Genomic DNA, 26,139 nt, shown 5'->3' with positions numbered 1-26,139 from the left:
ATTAATGTGAATTGCTTAAAACACAGAAATATGTCTTGCCTGTGCAAAATATTAACATAATTTAACAATTGTTGCTAGCAACATTATATCAAGTCTTGCTTCCATTACAGTTGTGACCAGCAAGAAAACAAAGAAGTGTCATAAATCACTTTATCATTAATGCCTTGTCAGAATAGAGGTATTCCAATGCTGTCAAATAAATACTGCAGTACTTGTGTAAAAGACATTGATGTGCCATCTGACTATGTATCTCTAACCTATTAAAATTATTATTTATCATATTTCAGGAAGTTTCAATTTCATGGATTGCTTAAGTTGGTATTAAATCACACCAATCAATATTTTATGATGAAACTTTTAAAGCTTCCAAAAAACTCTTTAGGAATCCCCAAAATCATGATATTTTAATGTAGATAATGTTTAATCTTCTTTTCTATAATCTATATCATTGGAACATACCACAGCACAGTCATAATGTTTACTGACAAACCTAATGTTGGTGGTCATCTAGGATGATGTGTGACCAGATCATTTTGAGGGGGAAAATATGAGTTGGCTTGGTTTATAAATTTCTAAATTCAGATATACTAGAAACTATTCACTCTCAAACCTCATCAAATATTCAACAGAACACATTAACTATCCAGATCATAGAAATGTCACAAAAATATCATGAAGTTTAGATAGGTCCAGATCATAGAAATGTCACAAAAATATCATGAAGTTTAGATAGGTTGAGGGATAAACTTTAAAGGTATAGCATACATTAAATGTATCTGTTTGAAAATCAAGAAAAATTTTTGCTAATATAAAATACTTATAAGGTATGAAAACATTCAATATATTGTCAGTCTTGATCAAATTATCATTTATCTGTTTAATAAATATCTGATAAGAATAAATTCATATTGTATATCAAAAAATTTTGTCTGTCTTTTTTTTTTTTACCACATTTTTTGCTGTCTATGGTAGACATGAATATTCTGTAATTTAAGTCACTAAAATATTTACAATTTTAAAATTTGAATATAAAAATAAAAAAAAAACTATTGTTTTGTCAATGAAAATCACACCTTATCCCCGGCTTAGTATATATCCAGGATTTTGATTGGTTAACGCACGTCGTTACAAAACCCATAGCCCCTGGGTGTTGCTAACCCATATCCGGACGTTGCTAACCATTATTCCGGGGAACTTCACGCAAGTTTTCCTTAGTTCCATGATTGCTCCTTGTGAAATATTGAATTCTGTAGATTATCCATAATGTTTGTAATTAAATATTTGATTCATTAACGATTTTATTCTATTATGCCGATTATTTACATTCATTTCATTAAATGCATCACTTGACTGCAACATATTCAAGGAATGGGACTACTGACCTAGCTATGCAAATGACCCACGTTGACGTCACACCATCTATGGCGTAACGCTCACAACATTGAGCGCCAAATTTGACTCTATCCAGTTTCTCTGTCTCCGTATTAAAAACGACTTATATTTGACTACCTGTAGGGTTCTACCAAAGGTAGTACCCTACACCCCGTAAAAAATAGGTAAAATTTCCAAATTTCAATAAAACTTTTTTAGATAATGAAAAAGACATTGTTTTCGCGTTACAGTTTGTACCCGAATTTCCATAAAACTCGCCCGATTCGGACTAAGACCGGGGATAAATTCGTTATCTACGTTCATATCCGTAGATATGGATATTTTAACACCCTTCAGTACCCTGTACACCCTTCGGCTACGCCTCATGGTGTACTGGGGTACTTCATGGTGTTAAAATATCCATATCTACGGATATGAACGTAGATAACTTATATCAACTTTATCAATGAACAAACCAGATTTTTCTTCAATTGAACTTTAAAATATTATCTGCTCAAAACAATAGAAAGCTTTTGGAAATAGTTTTCTGCACTCATTTGCCAAAAGATTGTTACAGCAATTTACGGCTATTTTAATATATGCAGTAAACTAGATAATCTTACATGATCTGACATGTCACATTCTTGATAATCGTAGCATATGATATAATCTGAAAAATCATTTTAATTTCATCTGATATTAACGTGCTTACAAAGAAAAAGCTTTAACTAACAGCAAATACAAAGAAAATGGCAGAATCTATTAACTATCAACTTCATGATATTTTGTGACAAAAAAAGTGAATGAAATATTAAATGGTTGGTTTTTGATGACAAAATATGAACTTGAATGAAATAAAATATGGTTATTTTATGAAATAATATGAACTACATATAATGTGGGGTTTCCTGTCCAGTCAACAGTCTAAATATAGATGTAGGCATTGTCTTCATGTGAATCTGAAAGTAGAAATACAACAATTAATCTGTTAATTTTTATCTTCATACAATATTTTTGCATTTTTATGTTTTCCTTTAAATCATGAATAACTTTTTAAAAACTTTGTTTAAAAAGCATATAAAACATGAATTAAGGGATCAATGAGAACAGATCAATTATTGCCTAAGGTCCTGTTTATCTATGTCAATGACGTCTTAACACTTAATCCATTTGAAGTTGGATGTGTACTGATTCATATTTTAGTCTTAAGATACATGATTTGATTATAAGTCATTATTACCTTCCACCTAGCTTTCCTCAACTGCAAGTAGTGCAAGAGCTGTACATTATGTCGTTTGTGTTTTTGTACTTTGTATCAATCTGATGAGTAAAGTGCTTTTTAACTGAATTTTATAGGTTGTATGTTAAACACACATATATATCTTATTAGATCACAAGCACACTATGTAACAAATTTGTCCTACAGACTATCTTAACATGTGGTATTTAGACTAGTGGCATATTAAAGTTACCAAGACCTCAATGCCGTTAGTATTAGGAACCTAGCTACTTCCGTTGGCCCATACAAACACAAATGCCTACAATAAAAACTTGTTAGCTTTAAATGTGTTTTATGATTTTTTTTTTATTTCATTTGTTCATTATCAATTTCATCGTCTGTTGAAAAGTTTAAGATTTTTCCTCAATGTTGTTTGTATAATGGGACAAAACACCACTACTAACTGTGTACTGTGTATTGAAATAAGCCCCCCCCCCCTTTAACCTAACATGGAATATACATGGTCTCTACACGGTTGCTATTAACCAATCATAATCCTAGAAATGTACAGGAGGTAAGATAAATGATGTATATAATTGTACTTACCTCTCCTACAGAATTAGCTAATAATGCAACAATTTTTTCATGAGGTACTGCTACTACACTTTGGTTATTTATTTCTATAATTCTGTGTCCAACTCTAACACCCCCTCGTTCAGCTATTCCTCCTCGTAATAAACTACATATCTAAAAATATTTAGAGAAAATTGTAAACCAAAGCAAAGCATAGTTTAACCAATTATATTTATTATTTTTTTTTCTGGTTAGTAGGAGAGTATTGTGCTCACAAATATATGTGCCTTTAAAAAAAATCTGACACTACCTGTATTGCTTGCAATAGATCAGATCAATTTAAATTTATCTAAGCATGAGTTAGGAATTGAAATCAGTAATGGTTTTTATATTTAAACAGCTGACTTCAGGTTATTTACCCACCTTTTAACAATTTTGTTTTTACAATATCTCTTGGCAACATTAAAAAGGGATTGATGTTTTGAAATAAAATTAAACTATTTTATAGTTTCTGCTGTAAGCCTTCTAAATACAAATGTACTCCCCTATGGAGCTTTCCTAAGCAATGAGCATGTGGTCTATCAGTGTACAACTTCTGACATTAATTAGTTAGATGTCTTATAAATGTTTAACAATTGGTTTTAATAGCTCAGCTTATGTTTGAATTTTTTATTAGTGTTAGTATGGGAAAAATCCATTAGATGTAGATACGTAGATGTGTAAATATTAACTTTTACATTCTTTGGTCTTTGATACTAGTTTTCTCACTGGTAGTCATACCTCATCTCCTAAAAAATGTACACAGTATGAAAATATTTGTTTCTGAGACTACATACCACCCCATTCTGTACACTAAATCCCAGTTGATATTTGACATCAGGTCGCTTCACTAACACTTCTACAACAGGTGGACACGGTACGACAGATAACTTCACAACAGTTTGTTGTTTGGAACTCTGAAAAAATAAATAATACAATTTTAATAGATAGCTCTGATGGCACTTAAGTAATAGAAGCTCTTATTTGTAGTTGCTATGAAAAATGTGATCAAAATTAAAAGATTAACTGCATTAATGTGAAAAATATGGTTATAAATGCTTACATCCACTTCATTTGAGCTCCTGTTGATAATTATCTCATTCCTTGTTTTCAAAATTCCAAAAGGGAATATACTTTTTATAATTGTATGAATAAACCAATTTTTCAAGATGTTTCGGCCATTGGCCTTCTTCAGTTCTTTATTTTTCCTCTCAACTACATGGCTGACATTACATTTGTATTTCCTTTTCAATCATTGAAAAGATGTTATAGATTAATGTCTCTCATTGACAATCATACCACGATTAACACAATTGTTAAAAAATGACTATAAAGGGCAATAACTCCTTAAGGGGTAACTTGACAATTTTGGTCATTTGACTTATTTGTAGATCTTACTTTGCTGAACATTATTGCTGTTTACAGTTTATCTCTATCTATTATAATATTCAAGATAATAACCAAAAACTGCAAAATTTCCTTAAAATTACTAATTCTGGGGCAGCAACCCAACAACAGGGTGTCTGTTTTGTCTGAAAATTTCAGGCCAGATAGATCTTGACCTGATAAACAATTTATCCCTGTCAGATTTGCTCTTAATACTTTGGTTTCAGAGATATAAGCCAAAATCTACATTTTACCCCTATGTTCTATTTTTAGTCATGGCGGCCATTTGGTTGGTTGGCAGGGTCACGCCACACATTTTTTAAACTAGATACCCCAATGATGGTTTTGGCCAAGTTTGGATTAATTTGGCCCAGTAGTTTCAGAGAAGATTTTTGTAAAAGATAACTAAGATTTACGAAAAATGGTTAAAAATTGACTATAAAGGGCAATAACTCCTAAAGGGGTCAACTGACGATTTCGGTCATGTTGACCTTTTTGTTAATCTTACTTTGCTGAACATTATTGCTGTTTACAGTTTATCTCTATCTATAATAATATTCAAGATAATAACCAACAAGAGGCTCTCAAGAGCCTGAATCGCTCACCTGGTAAACAATGCCTTATTGAACATATTGAACCATGCCAGGCAAACATGTATTCGTCTGAAAATTTCAGGCCTGATAGATCTTGACCTAATGAACATTTTTACCCCATGTCAGATTTGCTCTAAATGCTTTGGTTTTTGAGATATAAGCCAAAAACTGCATTTGACCCCTATGTTCTATTTAAAGTAAGGGCGGCCATGTTTTTTGACGGATCAAAAATCGAAGCACACACTTTGTGCAGGATAATCTAAGGAACTATCATGCTAAGTTTCATCCAAATCCATTCAGTAGTTTCAGAGGAGAAGATTTTTTCAGTGGTTCTCTAAAAGAAGACATTTGTATGCATTTACAATAGGGTCCTATGTTAAACCAAGTCCCCGCTGGCAGCCATCTTCGATGATGGATCGGCTACAAAGTAACAACACTTGGGCAGCACCTCATAAGGAGCATTCATGTTATGTTTGGTAGCATTCCATTCAGTGGTTCTCTAAAAGAAGTCATTTGTATGTCTTTCCCGTAGTGTCCTATGTTAAACGAAGTCACCCCACTGGCAACCATCTTGGATGTTGGATCGGCAACAAAGTAACAACACTTGGTCAGCATCTCATAAGAAACATTCATGTTTGATTTCATGCCATTCAGTGGTTCTCTTAAAGAAGACATTTATATGTATTTCCCATTGGGTCCTATGCAGGGTTTCCCCTGGGTCAATTATTTTTTTCGCCACTTTATAATTTTTTTCGCCATGTGACACAAATATATCTTTCTTTTGAATTCCCCATTCAAACCTAAATAAGATTACTTTGCCCCATTGCTGTCTCAGATTATTCTCTAAAACTATTCTCACAGTCTGTATTGTAATAAATAAATACTAAACATTTACCTTATTTAATAAAGAACTGTATAGGGAAAATTGATTATATTTTTAACAACTTTAAAAGAAGGGGGCCACTTAGTTTTGAAATTAAAGAAGATATAAATCCTGGAATATAAATATCTTGGTTACCTGAAAGATGTCACAGTTCTTTGGGAAAGTTTAAAAAAAAATGATAACATGTGTCCTTTTGTACTAAGAAGTGTTTTTAAGTACAAAGTAACAACACTTGGTCAGCAGCTCAAAAGGAACATTCATACCATGTTTGGTTTCATTACATTCAGTGGTTCTCTAGAAGAAGTTCAAAATGTAAAAAGTTAACGACGATGCTGACAGACGAAGGATAACGGACGCCAAGTGATGAGAAAAGGTCACTTGGCCCTTTGGGCCAGGAGAGCTAAAAAGAAGGGGTTTAACCCCTGGGCCCCCCTCCCCTGGGTCTGCCACACCACTGCACTATACAATTAACCTTTATACTGTCATAACTAATAATGTTAATGACCATTGTTTTTGTTAAATAACAATCATTTTGCCTCAATTATATCCCTTAATACTGTGTAAAATATCATTAATTTATCACGGAAAGATGTTGACATATTTTCTTTTTTCAATTTCCTATAGCTTGAGAGAGGAAGAAAGATGTCTAAAACGTGACACTTTCAATAAGACATTGTGTGTGTATAAAGCTGTCTAGAACGTCACACTTTCACAATATCCATTCAAACCATTCAACCAGCAAAACAATTGTTCAACATCAATGGATTTTCACCGAATATGGCTCCAAAGGTCTAGTATATTATATGAATTATAATGGAGACTTCGAATGGAATTTTTCATATTGATTCAAATGAAGTAAAAATTAATATAACTTGGTATGACAATGGCTAAAGCATGGATAAAATGTTTATAATTTTTCTGCTGTTGTACTTTTTAGAGGTTTGTGTAAATACACTTAATCACAACTTTTCATGACCAAGAGTCATTTCAAACTTGATATATTGTGGACTTTTGACTATTGTTGTGATGGGGATGATTTGTAGTTTTATTGTATCGCTGTAATGTTGTTTCACCGACATATATCTCATATCTCCTCTACTCAAAGTACAATATATCCTGTACTAACCACCAGTTGTTTTGACTTTTACATAAGCGTGTTTCTATTTCCATTGTCTGTACATCTAACCTGTTAATCGTTCATTGTTAATAACATTAAATCTGCATGGTCGATCAAATCATATATTACTACTTAATATTTCTTGTTTTCTTATTATGTTTTGCTCTCAATATGTTTGCATTGCTATAGCATAGTTAACACTTTCTGCAATAAAGTATTCATTCCGTTACCTTTATGTAATTTTGACAGGATGACAATGGTAAGCCGACCAAGCTGACACCATTGACAGAAATAATTTGATCACCAATATTCATCATGCCACATCTAGCCGCTGGACCAGTAGGGGCCATGTTAGCTACCACCACTGTAGGGACCATAGATCCCCAACCAGATTCTACTATCACTACACCTAAACTTTCACCTTTCACCTTTGGTACTATCACCTGAAATAGATAATATAAATAAACAGTTTTTGTTGTTTTATTTTTTTTTGTCATTTCAATAAAACACTGCAGTTAAACAGCAAACGCCTAAATCTGACAGATAATGGTTGCGTCGTGATGATGTTACTGTAATGTTTGTAATCAGTCTATATGGAGAACTCATGTTTTTTTTTGAATGAAACCAACATTTTTAAAATGGAAAGCAGTTCAAACATCCTATATGAAGAACATTTAAAACAAATGCTCAATATTCAAAAGAACATGCTGTTCATGTAAATCATCATGTTGAATTATTCAATAACCTCACTGCTAAAAGGAAATTTAATTGTGATTTTCCATCCAATATTCACAGACAAGTAATATTATTGAATGTTAAATAACGAAGAAAATCAAAAGGAGATTGTGTTCTGTATCCAATTAATTTACTAGATCTCTAGTAAAAAGGAAGAAAAGTCATAAAGATAAAAAGACTCCTATAAAAACAAACAAAAACATCAAATTACAATGACAGATCTTGCTATTGCATGTCATAAGTCTTTTAACATCAAGTCCTTAACGCTTAAAGTGCTATAAGTGCATCCCTCAAAATCAATTTCGGCAGATTACATTCCAATTAAGCTATATTTGCTTGGAGCCAGAAACCAAATTTGAAAATCTAAACAAACAGTTATCAGATAGTTTTCCTATTTAGTTAACTAAAAATAACTGACTCTTGAAAAAAAACCACCATAAAAGTACATCATCAAATAATCTTTTAACCTTTAAATCATTTTCTCAAATTGGTCTGCAGTGAAGAAAAAAAATCATTTATCAAAACAAATACGGTTATTCTGTGTTGACATCAAAACACATCAATTTTCAATTTCTTAAGAATCTCTAAGAGACAGATTTTTTAATTAGTGTCAATGTGCTTCAATGATAAGAAGCACACATTTCATAAATACATTACAGAGGTACAACTTCCAACGACAGAAACACTTTTCTAACATAATTATTTCCGTTCTACGTAAAAGCAGGATGCATGAACAGGAAAAAAAGGGGAAAAAATGTCAAGTAATTGTATGGTTTCTGTCATTAACTGAATGAATTATTGAAAATGTTAATGGAATGCCTTTCACAATTTTGACACCTTTTTCTTTAATGGACAATTTACCACTAATCCATTGGAAGGTCTTCTGTAGTGGTGTCAGTGTTTTAAAAATGATCTACATTTTCATTGGTAACAATTAATTGAATTAAAACACATTACATATTGATATTTTTCTAACTGATTTAGGAAATAATAATAAAACACCACCATCAGAAATAATTTTCCATTTTTGCAACTATGACTGTATAAAACTTTAAATAATTGAACAGTGGAGGGAAGTATTTAAGAAATTCTAAAAGCTTTGTCTGCTTGCCAAGTAATGTAAATATACAGATTTTTGTTTTCAAACTTCCTAATATCTTGAATACCTTAAGGTCTATCATAAGTGCTTTTTTAAGCTTTCTTAGTCACCTTTAATATTCAAATCTTTATTTTTTTGGATTTTGTATTTATTCCACAGGAGTATGTACCCACCTCAAAAATACAAATCAAGATATTTCAAAACTATGTTGCACACACTGAAAAGTATTACAATCCTGCTTCAGTGACCACAATTGAATTTATGTTGAAAGTCTTTCAGATAATGGTTTTACTACAATTATCATAAAAACTAAATAAACATTTTCAATGATCCATGTAAAGGAGGTAAAGCTTGGACACCACTGAAAACACTTAAACTTTCAAGAACCATAACTCCTGGGTGGTGACAGTGAAAATCGTCAATATCCAACTCGGCCTCCATTTTGTCATCAGTAACAACATATCAAAATTTGAAAAGCTTTTCTTGAACAGTTATGAGTAAATGCACACAATGCTTGGCAGCCGCCTGCCCATCATACATCCCCCAAATCAATAACCGATTTTTTTTCCTTTGAAAATCAGGATAAAAATCAAAAATTCTTCATATAATTTATAGATAGGAGATACATAAGTATATGAAATTCTGAGCACCGATTTTATGAAATAACTTTTTTGAGTTGGCTGAATTTCATAAAAAGTTTTGGAAAATTATCAGAACTCTAACACAAGCTTATGGTGAAATTCATATAAGTCATAATACTATAACCTATTTGTTTACTGATTTATTTTTGCATTTCTTGACTTTTTGTTTCTTTCGCCAACTAAATCAATGTCAACTGTGGACAAGTGCTATAACAGAGGTAAAGTGCAAAATACGTTAGACATTAATATTAGAATAATGCATAACAGGAACAAATTGCCTGATGTCAGAATGTTACTAACTATCCCATGAAATGTTGTATTTTAATGTTGGACAACAATTCATTCAATTTGTTGGTGTAATATGTCTAAGTGAAAACAGTCTCTAGAGGTTTACTTATGTCTTTTATCTTTATTAAGATGTTAAGTGAGATCTCCTCTCAGGAGGTTTGACTTGTCTTGTTTCATCAGTCACAGTCTTATATTCAAATAAAATTCAGAATAGAAATGGGGAATGTGTCAAAGAGACAACAACCCAACCAAAGAGCAGAAAACAATTCATTCAAACCATTTTTAGTAGTTAATGCTATCAAGATTATACAGTATGAATACTGTCTTCAAGTTAAAGTTTTGCTGATGAAGGCCAGACACTTATTTTTTAGAAAATTTTGAATAGATAACATTGGTCTGTAGAACAAATCCCCAAGCTTAAGCTAGTGAGTGTGTGTCTGAGCCTGAAGATATTCATATATTTCATAAATATTGGATTGAATATTAATAAGAGAAGTATTTAAAAACTAATTAACATTTCAAATTTTAAAAATGTATTTTAGTTCCCTAAAATGAATCATTTACCAGCTAAAAATGTACTTATCCAATCTTTTGTTTAATGCAAAGAAGTTCATTTTTCTAAACATTAATCTATTCTTAGGAATCCATTTCCACCCTATATTTTTGCACTTTTTACATACAATAAAGAAAATGCAATTCTTTAAATTTACTTTTAATTACAATTGATTAAGTTTTCTTAATTGAATGTCAACTAAAATGAGAGATTCTATATTTGGATGAATTATTTTATCACCTTTATAGACCCTGATTTGTAGAAGATTGGATTAACTTACAATTAAAGCACAGAAATCCAGTTAACTTATGGTGTTTCAATATGATTGAAATGAGGATTGAAATTGGCAATGCATGGCTTCTTCTTTCTTGAAGTTGTGACGTTTTAATGGAAACTAATATAACATGTTGGTATGTCATTAAAAACTACAGCCTAAAATTAAGTTCAGGTTTTCCTAATTTCCTCTTTTGTTAAAACATGTAAATTATAACAAACACCATTAGATCCAGAGGCCCATTTGTTTGTCAAATATCAATTTCATTGTTTGTAGGAATAGATCAACATTGAATTTAAATTCTAAACAAAGTACAAACTTTTTACAGATCTAAACTATATGTGAACTTTGACAAAAACCCCAATACAAAGATCTACAAAAACACAATCTTTCCTTAATCCCCTAAAATTGATTCCCGCAAAAAATAAATAAATCCACCTTACTTCTGATTCTAGTTAATCATTGCCATAAACAATGGAAAGATACTTAAAAAAAGTTTCTGTGATTTTTGAGGTTAACATATAATCAACCAAGCAACATATAAGAACAAGGAACAAGCACCCTATGACTATAATTCATGAGCTGAATACCTTATTATAGGGATTAAGTTAATAACACAACATTGACTGCTGTACCCATATTTTACCTATTATGTCTGTTTGTTTTGTTCACACATTAATTATAATGGAATTTAATAAGACTGTCATATAAGTGAGAGGTTTAGCTAGATAAATATGACAATTGTTGTTCATTCAATTGATGTGTTTGAGCTTTGATATTGTTATTTGATAAGGGACTTTCTGTTTTGAATTTTCCTGGGAGTTCAGTATTTATGTGATTTTACTTTTTACTGTGTGTAAATTGAAAGATATTTCTCACCTTCTGTAACAAATTACAACACATTTTTGAGGAAAATGAGTAAAAACTAGCACACACATACAAAATGTTTAATTGGACATCATGTTAAAGACAAATAACATCTGATTTATCTATCTGTAGGCTGATACTGTAGTCTGTTCTAATTGAGAAGACTGTTTATGGTTACTGCATCCATTTTTCTAGTTCAGGATTATAATACAATGTAAATATATGAAAAGTGGCTCACAGCAGATTTTTAAATATAACATATTTTTATAATATGGTTTGATTTTAATATACTATTCAGCAGTGCCAATCTTTAATAAAATAAAATTTTATAAGGAGCTGCCACAAGGCAATTCCAAGAAAGCTGATAAAATCAGTTGCATTCAATTAGCTAAGAAGTACAAAAAAATTAGTTCCAAATGAATACTACTGCAGGCTTATTTCATCAATTACAAATTTTCAAAAACCTCTGTAGTCAAAAAGAAAAACAGCATTGATTGGTGTTTTTCAAAACTTAATATAAAGCTAATACCGCAGTCCCACTAGGCCACAATCGCACTAAGATCTGTGAAAAAAATGCAAATTTTGATGATCGTAGTACGATCGTGTAGATCGCAGTAGGTTGTATCATGGTCGTCGAGAGGTCTTCAGGATCGTGATGAGTGTGGCCAACTTTGAAAATGTTCAAAACAATCGTGGTGCAGTCGTGGCAAAATCATGTTGTATTAGAAGCGTAGTGAGAGGGCACTAAGGTCGTAGTAAGATCACAAAAATCGCTATACCATCGTAGCGAGAGCGTATCAAAAGCGTGATTATATTTAGAGAGACTGCGCTTCTATCATACAGCGACGTTATTACGACCTCAATACGACCATCACGTTCTCACCACGACTCGCCTACGCTTCCGCTTCGACTATACCAAGCTGTTTACGACAATAGTATGGTTCTCACCATGACCTGCCTACGCTTCTGCTATGACTATACCAAGCTGTTTATGACAACAGTACACCCTTGCTGTCCTCATCATGCTCTTCTTACAACCTGACTATGTTTATACTACGACCATCATTCTCATTGTCATTTTCAAATACAATATCTTAAGTCTCTCCAGGTTTTGTTTGTCTGTATGTATTAAGAACATCTTGTCAATTTTCTCGAACAACTCAACCAGGCTTCTCGTTTTTATATAGATTAGACCGTTGGTTTTCCCATTTAAATGGTTTTACACTAGCAATTTTGGGGGCCCTTAATAGCTTGCTGTTCAGTGTGAGCCATGCAAGGCTCCGTGTTGAAGGCCGTACATTGGCCTATAATGGTTTACTTTTATAAATTGTTATTTTGGATGGAGAGTTGTCTTATTGGCACTCGTACCACATCTTCCTATATCTATTGACACATCTATTCTATTCACACCTCTATGTCATTTCTGCTATCGCTCACTAAAATATCGTTATTTGAGCTTTATGGACTAGCAATAGGTTGTAATTTCGGTTGGATTGGTCGTTCCAACATCTCTGTTTAATCAGGATTCGTTACTATCAGAGCTCCCTCTGGCTTTACATCAATCCCTACCACCACACCCGTGTGTTCTAGTAGATTGTGGTGGCATACCTGTATTGTTTCCTAGAAATCTACGTATAAATCAGAAATAGAAGGAAAGGAACTGTATTAACTTGGAACACGATGTTGACGTTATTTGCTGAGAATGTTGTAAGATCGCAGTATGAACGTAACTGCTTGTATAATTGTGGTAAGAACGTGCTATAATTGCAGTAGAAGCGTGGTAAGATCGTGTTGCATTCGGATAACTCGCAGTACGGTCATAGTGATAAGATCTTGATAAGCGTAGTGAGGTCGCAGAATAACCGCGGTGAGATATGGTATAATTGTAGCGGGATTGTTGTAGAAGCGTAATGAATACGTAGTAGCATTGTGAAAGCAAAATTTAAATTTTCATGCCGCTCATACTGCGACTTCACTGCGATATGAATTTATTTTAGATCGCGGTGATCGTGGTGCGATCGTAGTCTAGTGGGACTGGGGCTTCAGGAAGACAATGTTTTTTGGTCAAAAAGAATCAATGATAAAAATTTGACATAAAAGGATAATTAGATATGCATATAAAAAAAAAACTCTATTCAACATTATATCCAATGGTATAGGTCACTCTAGGTTAAATGTAAGGCAAATGGATCTCTAAGGTGGTAGATATCTCAAATGTCAGTTTTGCCCCTTTTTTAAGACTACTCTGCATTCATTTCTTTTGAGGGTACCAATTTTTTTGGATTGCAGATCATTTGCCTTTTGGTGGATATGTGATTTCCTGGTTTTGCCAACTTCTGCATTATAACAACCAGATAGAAAATTTGTAATTCGTGGAACATTTAAATTTGTGGTTCACCTGAACTCACGAAAATTGGTATCCAACGAATAATTATAAATCTGCAGTATGTCCTATTTTACAAATAAATAAGGGGGTCATGTCTTAAAGAAACTATAAACGACTTTAAAATTTATGTATTATCCCCTGTTAATGTTCTTTGTCAGAATTGTTAATAGACATTTAGGCGATTGACAATTGGAGATTGGTCTATAGAATTTAAGGTATACACAGATGTACCGATTGTATGTGCAACTTTGGGGATGTATGCATGTAAAAACTTGAAAGTCCATGATACATGTAAATATCTTTGTTGTCTTCTGCTCACCTCTTTGTGTTTTTCTTTATTGGCAAACAGATTTAATTCCTCCCCATATATTTCTTGTTGATTGAGGACATCTTGATAATCAATTTCTTTCATAAGACCAGGATCTTCTATTCCATTGGCCTTCAGAAATTCCATATAAGCCACCTGGAAGGCTTGGCCTATGGACTGAGCTATCAGTTGAGCCTAAAATATACAAAAAGATAGGTATAAAACAAATGATCAAATTTTAATCAGACAGATGATAAGCTCAGGTGACTCGGGTCTCTTTGTTGACACCAAGCAAAACATAGCACTTAAAAGAGTGAAATAAACATGAGGTGAAATGGATGTCTCACCTGATTGTGTTAACTAAGTTAAACAATGTAGCTAACACATGAAAGATAATTTCAAAACATAAAGAATGTAACATAAGACTGTGATGTTCAAAACAGTTCATTAGCCTGAAATAACAGATTTTCAAGTTATAACATTAGTATTTAGTGAGTAAGAATATAGTGTCATCAATGCAAAGTATTACTTATGACCAGCAAAAATGTCCCTGTCAAGAAAGAAAACACTTTTTATAAGCCAAATACAGTGAATTTGACAAAATTTTCTTTGCATTTAATTTGACATAATTTTCATTGCATTTTCTTTTGATCAACCTATCTTTATAATTCCAGCCCTTTCAAAAAGGTCAACACTTTTGATGTCCATTTTCATTGTTTAGATGAGGGCTGACATTATACTGCATGTTTATTTTAACAGGGCAAAAACTTAATCAGATGACTCATGGACCAATATTTCACCATGGTTTTTTCGTTAACCATAAAACAAAATATGCTGACTATTCAATATTTTGTTCCTCCATAATCGCAAACCCGACATTAAATTCAAAATCAAGTCCATTATAAAGCCATTTTATAATCTCAAGTTTTTCCATTAGCAATTATTGTAATAAAGCGGTATTTTTTCCTCTCCAATTCTAGAATAAAATTGTCCTCCAGAGAAAAACAAGAAAGCTGGTTTTTAATGATCGTGAAAATTGTAAGAAAAGACATTCCTGCAGTGTAAAAGATGAAACCTTCTTACTAACCATAATGACACTTAAGATACCTAAAAACTTTTCAACATAAATGAATTCTATAGCAGATCGTCTAAGAAATTGAGAAAATAGGTTTTGGTACGAAATTGTAAATGTTAAATATATTAAAAATCAGATACTGCACAAGAATTAGCATGGGAATCTGACAGGCAGACGGTATCATAGCTTTATAACCTTATTAACATTAAGCCATTTGTAGATTATACATAAGTAATTGAATTGATTATACAGACTGAAAGGATCAGCTGTTAAATAATCTGGTAACCCATCTCTACTTATATTACATCACATAAAGTTATTATTATGTAAATATACTGCAGTTTTTGCAACATATGATATTCAGATAACCAAATGAGAAACTATTCCCATAAAAGGATGAGTAAAAGTTGAAATCTTCACTATGAAAAGCATATTAAATGTTCACAAAAAATTAATAAGTGGGTGGACTGTTAAGAATTTATTTCTATTTTCTAACTTTAATACTAAAAAGATTTGACAAAAACTCAATGGCCATCTGGTACTAATACACAATTATTTATTTTCAATAGTGGCCATGGTTGTAATTTGAAAGGTCATATAAATGGAAATTAAACTAAGATTTGATCTGTCCAAGGAACCAATGTCATTGCATGTTAGTTCAGAAAGGCAAAACATTGATTTCTGAAAAATAGCAAAATGAAAGAAACTAGTCTTCAAAAAAAGGTAAACAGAAGTTCTATAAATGAGTAACAAAAATCAAGTTGATATCAATTCTAACACTATCACAGTCCATCTATTCAGTTGTGGAAATCAATGAGAGGTGTGATAGTTGCAAACACAGTTTGCCCAGTAAAACAGGTGTCTGTGACTATAAACTCTTAAGCATCAACACTATCAATGTAATATCAGTTTGTTTACCTTTCTAAAGCTAAGCAAATGCTTAAATTCTGATGAGTAAATAACGATTATTTAATTAAAATAAAAATAAAAGTTACTGAATTAATTTTATGGCTATCAGTCAAATTATTTTGATTTTTGATAAAAGATTTCATAATCATATCAATCCCATGGAATATAAAATAAATTATTGGATGGTTGCAAATGACTTATATGTTTTAAAAAGAGTGAGAATTGAATATCTATTATTTAATTTCAATATCTTAATATAAAGCCTGTGGCAAGTTTAAAATTATTATTCAAATCAAATTACGAGTGTTGATATCAAGGGATATCCAATTCTTATGAGAGTCTTCTGAGTTGTTACATTTTGTTTTGGCCAGCTGAGACACAATTAAGTGTCTGAATGTGGGAATTAATCTGTTTCATTCCTTTTGGAAATAATCAAACATAGCATTTTTCTTCTTGAGATATTTTGTTTTGTCTTTAAGCATACCAGTATGTCATTAATCTGACAGTTATAAAATGTCATAAGAGATATTCTATTCACTATTGAACAATTTTATTCGCCACATGCTCCCTAATTGTACCAAATTATTAGAATCAACCAGAAGAATTAATGATGGTGCCATTAATATTTACGACAATTTCAAGATATTATGTCATTGTTTGTAGGATAAAATAACCAATTAATGAAAACCTAAAACTGTCAACTGGAATCTTGAGATTTTAATAACCCTCCATAATCTAATCCCCACGGACAACCAGCAATACGGAAACATCTCCAGGAGTAAAATTATTCCTGTTTTCAACATTCAATAAATACAGTTTACATCAGAAATTTCTGTCTTTAGAACCTTGAACTTAAAGGTGGCTTTAATAAATTTCCATTGAAGAGGAAGTCAATTTATATTTTTTTTAAGCTACAAGCATAAAACACAGACAACAATGTAAATAGCCTGCCATTACTGATTTGGTTTGATATTTTCAATTTGTGTATGTTGAAATATTGTGTTGTTCTCTATCAGACAAGGTTATCCGTTTTTCATGGTGTCCTGTTATCCTTTCTTAAAGACAGTATGTCATTACTGACCTTTCAGTTATCTTCCCTTGGACCAATGAAACATGTGAAATTATAATTTTTGCCTTTGGTTTTATTAAATGATGAGTGCAAAAAGTGTCTTGTAATAAATAAGAAATGAAAATGTGTCCATGTGACACAGTTCCCCCGGCTCTTGTAAATATATGGCAAATTTAGCAATTTTTCAATTTATAAAGGGACATAAGTAGAAAACAGAGAAAAAGACAACAACCAAATTCAAACTTAATCTGTTTTGCCCTTGGTTATTGTCACTTCATCTCCCTACTTTTATATAGCAGCAAAAACAACAGACAAAAAAGATATAACTGAAGAAGAAAAAATGATAGGGAAACTATTTTAGTAATCACAATCCTCAATCATTCCTTCAATATCAGTACAGACAATACAATAGTAAGCTTCATAATTATCTTAATTTTTCCATCTTTTTGAACCCTGAAGCAATTTGCAAGTTTCTGTTATACAAAAGGACACATATGTTTTGCCAATAGAATTAGCAGACTGCAAAATTCTTGTGTTTTTCTAAACAAAGAATATCTGTTTTTGTCAATACCTGATGAACATCATAACAAAAAACAGATTTTTCATCTTAAAACAACAATTCTAGCTTGTGGTGGTCTGAATAGACAGAAAAATTCCATTCCAGTAGATTTCAAAAGACAAATTATTGATTAGAATATTAATTTAAGAGTCCATATGGAAATTGACATAGTCCTTGGCAGGGGTTTATTCAAATTCACCTCCTGGAAATTTTATTCTTTACAGAAACTATAAGCCTCAACAGTTCTTGACAACATCCTGCTATAACGGGGAAGCCTCAACAATTCTTGACAACATATCAAAAGTGTCATTCTTATGCTACATGCAAAGAAAAATCACACAAGATTCTTACATTACTTCCAAGTAATGAAGAAGTTACTTTTCTTAATTGATTTTTCTTTTCAACAAAATTGCTAAATAATTGTTTATAAATGAATCAACATAGTTAGGAAAATATTGACAACATGTTGTTAGGAGCTGACAACTTAATAGAGACATTCCCATTTAAGTCATTTTATTATTAGTGGTCTTTAAAATTTACAAATTCAGCAGAATTTCAAATGCCATTCAATTTAAATTTTAAGACATGGGACAGATTGTTGCTGTAAGCTTCCTAAATAAGAAATATATTTCTGTAGCAGCAAATCTATTTAAAATTCTATTTCATAAATGGATTTGTAAGCTTATTTGCAGTAACTGTATAACCTGTTTCATCACCTCTCCAAATTAATATTTTACTTTTGCAAGAAAGTGGATAAGCACCATTTCATGATTTATTTGAGGGATTTTTTTAAAAAGGTATCTATTGATATTAACTTTATATTAGATATCAATGTCAAAATTTTACTTTAAAATTGACAAAAACTAGATTACCTATAAGGAAAAAGAACACGGCTACTGTGAATTCATTTAATTTTGTGGGTACCAGTTTTCGTGGATTGAGGAAATATTGTCTTTTCGTGGTTTTGCCAAAGTCTACATAAACACTGATAGAAAATTTGTAATTCGTTGAATATTTAAACTTGTGGTTTACCTTTACCCACGAAAACAACGAATAATTGTTAACCAACGAATAATAATGAATCCACAGTATGTCATACATTTTGGTGAAACTTTCTGGAAATAGAGCGTAAATAAAATCTATAGTAAAATTGTCAAAATTATCTAAAAACCCCATTTCTCTATACCCAGTCCATAGTTGTCAAATGCTGTAAAGCTAACAGACAGCATTCATTTTTTTATTTGTCACTGCTAATATTTTTGGTCATTTGCTGAGAATCAGATTTACTGCAGCAGTTATCCAACTACTTCGACAATTGTTTAAAGTTATCAACTGCTCATTCTTATTAAACAAACCTTTGTATTTATTTCTATTCTTGTCTAATGGATAAAATATTTAGCTAGAAGGCTGAAATAGCATTCTCATGAATTATTACCATTTATCCTTCAATTGGGTGTCTAATTATACAGATATTGCTCTGCTATAATTGTACAATATATGTTAATGGCACTATTAAAGCATTGCCCACACCATATCATTCTTGAACTTTGATGCTGAATTTACTGAAGCCATAGGTAGAGATAAAAGCATTTGCACGCAATGTTAGTAATTATTGTTAGTTACTATTTAAATCAATTGTTACATTACAATGAATAATTATTTACTTGAAGAGATTACACGGGAATGAGTGATTCTTTTCCGCCAATCGTCAGCTCATAGTGTCAATTTCACTTTGTAACTGTTACAAATTATTTGAGGGCTCCATGGAGGAATTGAACAAAAAGGACTAGAAAAATCCTCTGTCACTCACTGTGATAAATGTGCATCTTCACATCCATTGACACTTATTTATAGTGTAAACTATTTGTTTTCTGTATATCATTTATCTCTATATACTTAAGTTTTGTCCATAGCACAAATAAATGGGAGGGGAAAAAATGTCATTAAAGGGCAATAACTCTTTAAAAGAGTTAACTATTAATGAGAAGATCTTGTCTTGCTGATTATTGCTGCTATTTCAAATTCTTTTTATCTACACTTTCAATACAATAAGAAACAAGAATGTTTCTATAGTACAAGGATGCCCAATTGGTACTATAATATTCTATAATAAGTGGACCTTAAAATTGGATTCAAAACTCTTTTTGGGTACATTGTATTAACATTAGATTGATTGATAGTTGGTGTTTTAGCACCACTTCTAAGTGCCACTTTAGGGCTATTTCGTGGCAGCCCGATTCTATTGGTGAAGGAAGCAGGAGTGCCCAGAAAACAGTGACCTTCGATAGGAAAACTGACAATCCTAGTCAATTAAGATTGGAGTCGAGTGCACTTGCACGAGCAGGGTTATAACTCACAACCTCAGTGTTGACTGGCTAGTAATTACAGATGTAGAACTACATAGACCACTTGGCCACTGAGGCCCCCTCATCAACACTAGAAAGATCACATCATAGTGAACATGTGTACTAAGTTTCAAGTCAATTGGACTCCAACTTCAACTGTTCATAACAGTCTAACTTTAAGATTTTCATTAACTGATAAAGTCTTTAACATCAAAAGAAAAACTTTTCTGTTAGTTCATTGCGGTCATTGAATCTAATTTTTCAGTTCAATTAAAAAAAAAAAAGGAATTGTCAGAGTCATTCTCTTCTATATCATTTCGATTTTGGTGCAATATATTACCCTATGTTCAATGGCTTTAATGAATACAATTTCTGTGCAAAATGTGATTTTCTCAAGAAAACTGTCTCATCTTTAGATCTTTCATATTCTGTTTTAGTGCAAAGTATTAACCGAATGCCCAATGGTCGTATTCATATTGAATTTTAGTACAAAACGTGAGTGTTTCTCACCACGTCTAACATGTCGGCACACAATACATGATGGATTAAGCTGCTGATTGTGGTGATCATGGCAAGAAGTGTTTTCTTCTCGGATTATTCTGGTAAACTTTGTGCAGTATAAGTCAGAACTTAATTTGTTAGAGAACAAAAACCCTAAAGACAATAATAAACACAAGTCAATTACATCTTATATTGAATAAGTGTCGGATGTAGAGTTGTCAACATTGATTATTTTCAGAAACCTTTTTGTAGCAAATCTCCAATACTTTTGTATGGCTAAAAAGTTTCTTCGATCTTCATTATATTTTAAACAAAATAATTGAAACAAAGACATTTATAATCAGACATGACCTTACTCTGTTTACTTCAAGGAAGAACCATTTCCAGTATGAATTATGGAGACTCTATCTCTAGAAAAATATTCACTATAGTAAGGGTCGAGAGAACTTGTATTTGATTTTTATAAGCATTCTTCATTATTAATTGTAGGATACCAATTTTTGTGGGTTTCTTGGGTTCCTTTGTTTCACTTTCAATGTTGACATTCTTTTCATTTTTAAATGTGGGTGTTCTGTTATTTTTTAAAATAACAGAACACCCACATTTCATGCATTATCCATCTCTAGCTAAGGGATTAAATTGAAGTTCACATGGATATTGATTAAATGAGGTCGAATTATTCACTTGCAAGTGAATAATTATCATCAATATTTCTTAGCTTAATTTGATAAAATTTAATAATATTGAGTGCAAAAAGCAAATTATAATTTCACTATTTCACTTTCATTAATGATTGAACAATAAAAATCAAACTTTAGATTTTTCATATAAATCGTAGCAAGTGTTCCTTTAAGAATGTCAAAATCTGCACATTTTTCCTTTAAACCAAACTTATCAGATGACTCAATATAGAAGCAATTCTCCTTAATTGCTGTTTTTCAAACAATTATACTTTGTTTGTCTATAATCTTGAAAACTATAATTAATATAGACATAAATAAACTGTAAACAGCAGAAATGATTACCAATAAAAAAAATCTACAAAATACCAATTTGACTGAAATGCTAAATTAATCCTTTTTTGTGTATTAAACTTACGCATATTGTCTAATATCATGAAAACCATTATAGAAAAAAAGACAGAAATTTTAATAGCGAAGTTGATCAGCAGTTAAAGATCTACAAAAATGTCATATGACTGAAATGTTAAAACACCTCTTATAGGATTTATCAGCATTCAATAATGATTTTAAGCACTTTTGCCTATTATCTTTAAAACTAAAATGGATATACAGAAACTGTAAACATCCAAACATGATTAGAAAGTCAAGATCTATATAAAATGCTATTGCTCTTAAAGAAGGATTTTATGTACATTATTATATAGGGTTTTAGCCTCCTATGATGTTAAGTAAGACAGAAAAACAGCAAAAAAGCTCAGCTATAAAAGATTAAATAAAATTACTGGACAATTTTGTCATGCTTTTTTCAGTCCTGTTTATGCCATTCTATACTCAATCAATTGGAGGTGTACTGATTGATATTTCAGTCTGGGGAAACAAATTTAGATGGGAATCTCAGAATAGCGTTTTAGTGGCCTCAGCTCTATAATATACAGCCCCAAAAAATTCTAATTCAAATGATCATTGGGATGTAAACTGGCCAGACAAATAAGAAGTTATTATAAATTCAATTCCCTGCTGGATAATTTATACAGTTTAACATCAAAAGGAACATCCACCCCCTTTAGATTTTAGTTGTTATATATATCAAGTAGAAGATAATCTTTCCAGACATTTGCCTGTAAGCTTAAGTCTTCTCTATTTTCAGAGTAAAAATCAAAAGATTGCTACACCTGAAGCTCTAACATCAAAGGTAATCTCAGCTGTAAATGTGTTTCTCACACAAAACATCAATTTTCAATTATGGAAAACAATATGCTTTTCAGGATCTGATAAAATATTGACAACTCTGTGAAATGTACTATTCAGGAAAGCTTCAAAATAATAAAATTGATCAAAATGAACAACTAATCAATGATTCATGAGGTAAAATTTAGTAATATTCCTGCAAATTTGTCAGGTAATATTCAATAATCAAGACTGGCATTTTGTTGTTTTTAATTAGTTTTAATCAAGAATTGTATTATTCTGCTGCAATTTACTGTGAAAAAAAATCTTTTTCTCTCTAGGCATAATTTCTCCTTCTACAATTTCATTAGTTACCAATTGAAATAAGGTTTTAAAATTGATTAAATTAGATTATAATTTTGACTAAATTATCTATGATCAAATAAATCAGAATTCATTAGTTATTGTTAAGGAGGTTAAACATTGAAATGAGACGTGCCAATGCTTTTGCATCTACATGTATAAACATACCATTTATCATTGACCAACCACTAGTGGTCCCCATTTAACAGACCTAATCACAAACTAATACATGTAAACTAAGTAAAACTTTCAAAGTCAATTGACCATGAATAAGCAAGCAAGAACAAATAATCTCCATAGAAATAAGATGTGCCAATGCTAATACAACTGCATACCAAATATCATTGACCTCCCCATAAACTGACCTAATCACAAACTAATACATTGTAGAAGCAACTGCCAATGGAAACAGCATATTTAAGTCTTTTTTTTTTTACACTGTCAGGCAATACAAAAACTTGGAATCTTTGAAAAGAAATAAACATATGAATCAAATTATTGGGAACAACCTACCAAGTAAATAAGATTTATTCTCTAATCAGTATGATTTACAATTCTTATTAAACGTTTTTCAGAAAGTTTGGTTATACAGACTGACAATGAATGAATCAAAATCACCAAAAGTAAAAAGTGGAAAAAACAACTATGTCCTTAGGGCAGTCAGGGCTTTATTTATCAATGTCCTTAGGGCAGTCAGGGCTTTATTTATCAATGTCCTTAGGGCAGTCAGGGCTTTATTTATCAATGTCCTTAGGGCAGTCAGGGCTTTATTTATCAATGTCCTTAGGGCAGTCAGGGCTTTATTTATCAAGTTATTGTCATGTTTTGTTTGCTGATAAATGATTTGCAATAGTAATTTGGTATTGTTGTTTTATACATCATCACAGTGTGATTAGAGATGTATTTTCATATATATAACAAAAGTATAAATCTTTTAAGCTACCATGTCTATATGAGTCTTTAACAATTCAGGAATTTCATCAGTTTTTTGTTTCTTTTATTTAGCAATTCAGATATTTAGTATTTATGAATTCAGGAAGAATTACTACTACAAAGTACATAAAAGGCATAACAGGAATCAACAAAAATATTGGAAAGTACAACATCGATCCTCAATATCCCACTTCTCTGAAAATAAACTGCTTCACCAACACAGCTGGATACGACCGCAGATCTCAAACCCTGAACAAAAAGGGGGAAAAAATGGACACAATATTCAACCTGGAAACAGGTCTGAGTTTGAATTGTAATTAAATATCTGGCACATTATAGGTTTCTGGTTATCTACAAAGAATTAGAAAAATAAATTGTGACCCCAATTTTTAGATCCTTAATCCCTAATGTTTTTTTAGTCTCCTAACTGAGTGGCAATCCTAATTTTTCTAATATATATTAACAATTTGAGGCACATACTAACTTTAGCTACCAGTATCCATGCATGGTCACTATAATGGAAATGGAGATTTTGTCATTTTAAATAAGACAAAGATTTGTTTTTTGAAGTTGCTCAAATATATTTGAATACTCTAGGAAATATTAAACAACAATATTTTTTTTGAGTAGTGCAATACATGTTTTAACTACTTCTTAACAAATTCCAGATTTGTTTGTCATTAAAAGTGTAAAAAAGAAAAAAGATTCAAAATGTAACTATCACTTCAGAAATCATTAGAATATTCCTGATTTACCAGCTTTTTTTGTAATTTGTTTTTTTGTAGCTACCTACTACCTAATTTTTACAATCCACATCTAATTTCCGAGCTCTAATAATCCAAATCTTATTAGAAAATATCATTTAGAGATTAATCTTGCTTATTTTGATCATTTCTACACAGAATCTCTAATACAGAGAGGATTATAGAAACAGCTGAGTTCAATTTCATTTCATTAATTTTATCAATAGAAACATACGAGAAAAACACATGTATTTCATCACAATTGTATACCTATGGCTTTGACAATATTTACTAACTGGTATCATCTGTAGGTAGTTTGTAATTCTAAATAAATGGCATTTTGTGTTAATATGGGTTTTTTTAAACTCCATCAGATATTTTGTTTTCTAGCTTTGTATTGATCTTAATCTTGTATTCAGGTTGGGAAAAAAGGAAAAAGAAAAAGAAATAGAAAAAAAAGAAAACAAAAAGTTTTCTTTGTTCAAAACAATACCATGATCATACAATGATCTGACATTGTTTATTTAATATTGTATAAAATGTTGCTTTTTACATATAAACAAAAAGGTGAGATATTTACATCTATAAGACAACAACCCACAACAAAAATAATCCAAGAGTTCAAGAAGTCAACAGCCTCAAATGGAAGACACTGGAATCTTAACAATTTGCCAAACTATAAATCACCCTGTGTATAAAAAGTTTTGAATAAATTCAGAGACTAACAAAGATCAACAAAATATCTTTTTTGCTTTAATACTGCAGTTTTTGTGGGTTATAAACAAATATGCATTTTTAAATTATGCATATATATTGTAATAGGTTTTAATCTATGCATTGAAATAAGTTTCAATTACTAAATAAACGGATTAGACAATCTTGTGACAAAGAGATATGTTTACCTAATTTTGATTGTATAATACCAAAGTAAACTTTCAAATGGCTATACTTAATACATGAGGGTCTGTTATTCTGTAAACATTTAATTTTCACCCCTTTTTTCTCTAATCTTCAAAAAATTAACCTCTTTTTTCTCTAATCTTCAAAAAATTAACCTCTTTTTTCTCTAATCTTCAAAAAATTAGACCACACATTTCTCTGATCTTCATTTTTTTTGCCCGTTATTCTCTAATCTTCATTGTTTAAGGGCATTATTCTTTAATCATTTAACCCCATCGAAACCCTCATACATGCAAACTATGCAAAATGTTGAAAGGGATATTAAAACTCATACACAGAAAAACAAACTGACAATGGTGTGAGTGCCATGAAAAAGGAATAAAATTGATCAAATGTTAAACATCACCTGCTTTTAAAAACTCAACTCTTAAGACTAAAGACTGCAACACAAACCCCACCAAAAATGGGGGGATATTAGGTGCTCAGGAATGGTAAGCAGATTCTACTACATATGTGCCACTACTACAACTGTATACTGAATATCATTGACATAACATTAGT

At 31.3% G+C, this 26,139-nt stretch overlaps 1 protein-coding gene across 10 annotated transcripts in view; it reads right to left on the bottom strand.

Moving 5' to 3' along the window:
* Nucleotides 1-693: 693 nt before the first annotated feature.
* Nucleotides 694-26,139, bottom strand: part of LOC143071283 (uncharacterized) — an 89,938-nt gene continuing 64,492 nt past the window's right edge. For all 10 annotated transcript variants that reach the window (XM_076245494.1, XM_076245497.1, XM_076245499.1 and 7 more), the window contains 5 exons: nt 14,344-14,526; nt 7,412-7,624; nt 4,000-4,119; nt 3,197-3,337; nt 694-2,330 (listed from right to left, as the gene is read on the bottom strand). In XM_076245494.1, the coding sequence (XP_076101609.1) occupies nt 2,259-2,330; nt 3,197-3,337; nt 4,000-4,119; nt 7,412-7,624; nt 14,344-14,526 (729 nt within the window). In that variant the 3' untranslated portion in view covers nt 694-2,258. The remainder of the gene's footprint in view (nt 2,331-3,196; nt 3,338-3,999; nt 4,120-7,411; nt 7,625-14,343; nt 14,527-26,139) is intronic.

This window comes from Mytilus galloprovincialis, chromosome 4 (genome assembly GCF_965363235.1).
Source record: "Mytilus galloprovincialis chromosome 4, xbMytGall1.hap1.1, whole genome shotgun sequence".
Taxonomy (NCBI): domain Eukaryota; kingdom Metazoa; phylum Mollusca; class Bivalvia; order Mytilida; family Mytilidae; genus Mytilus; species Mytilus galloprovincialis.
This window is presented reverse-complemented; position numbering and strand designations above follow the sequence as displayed.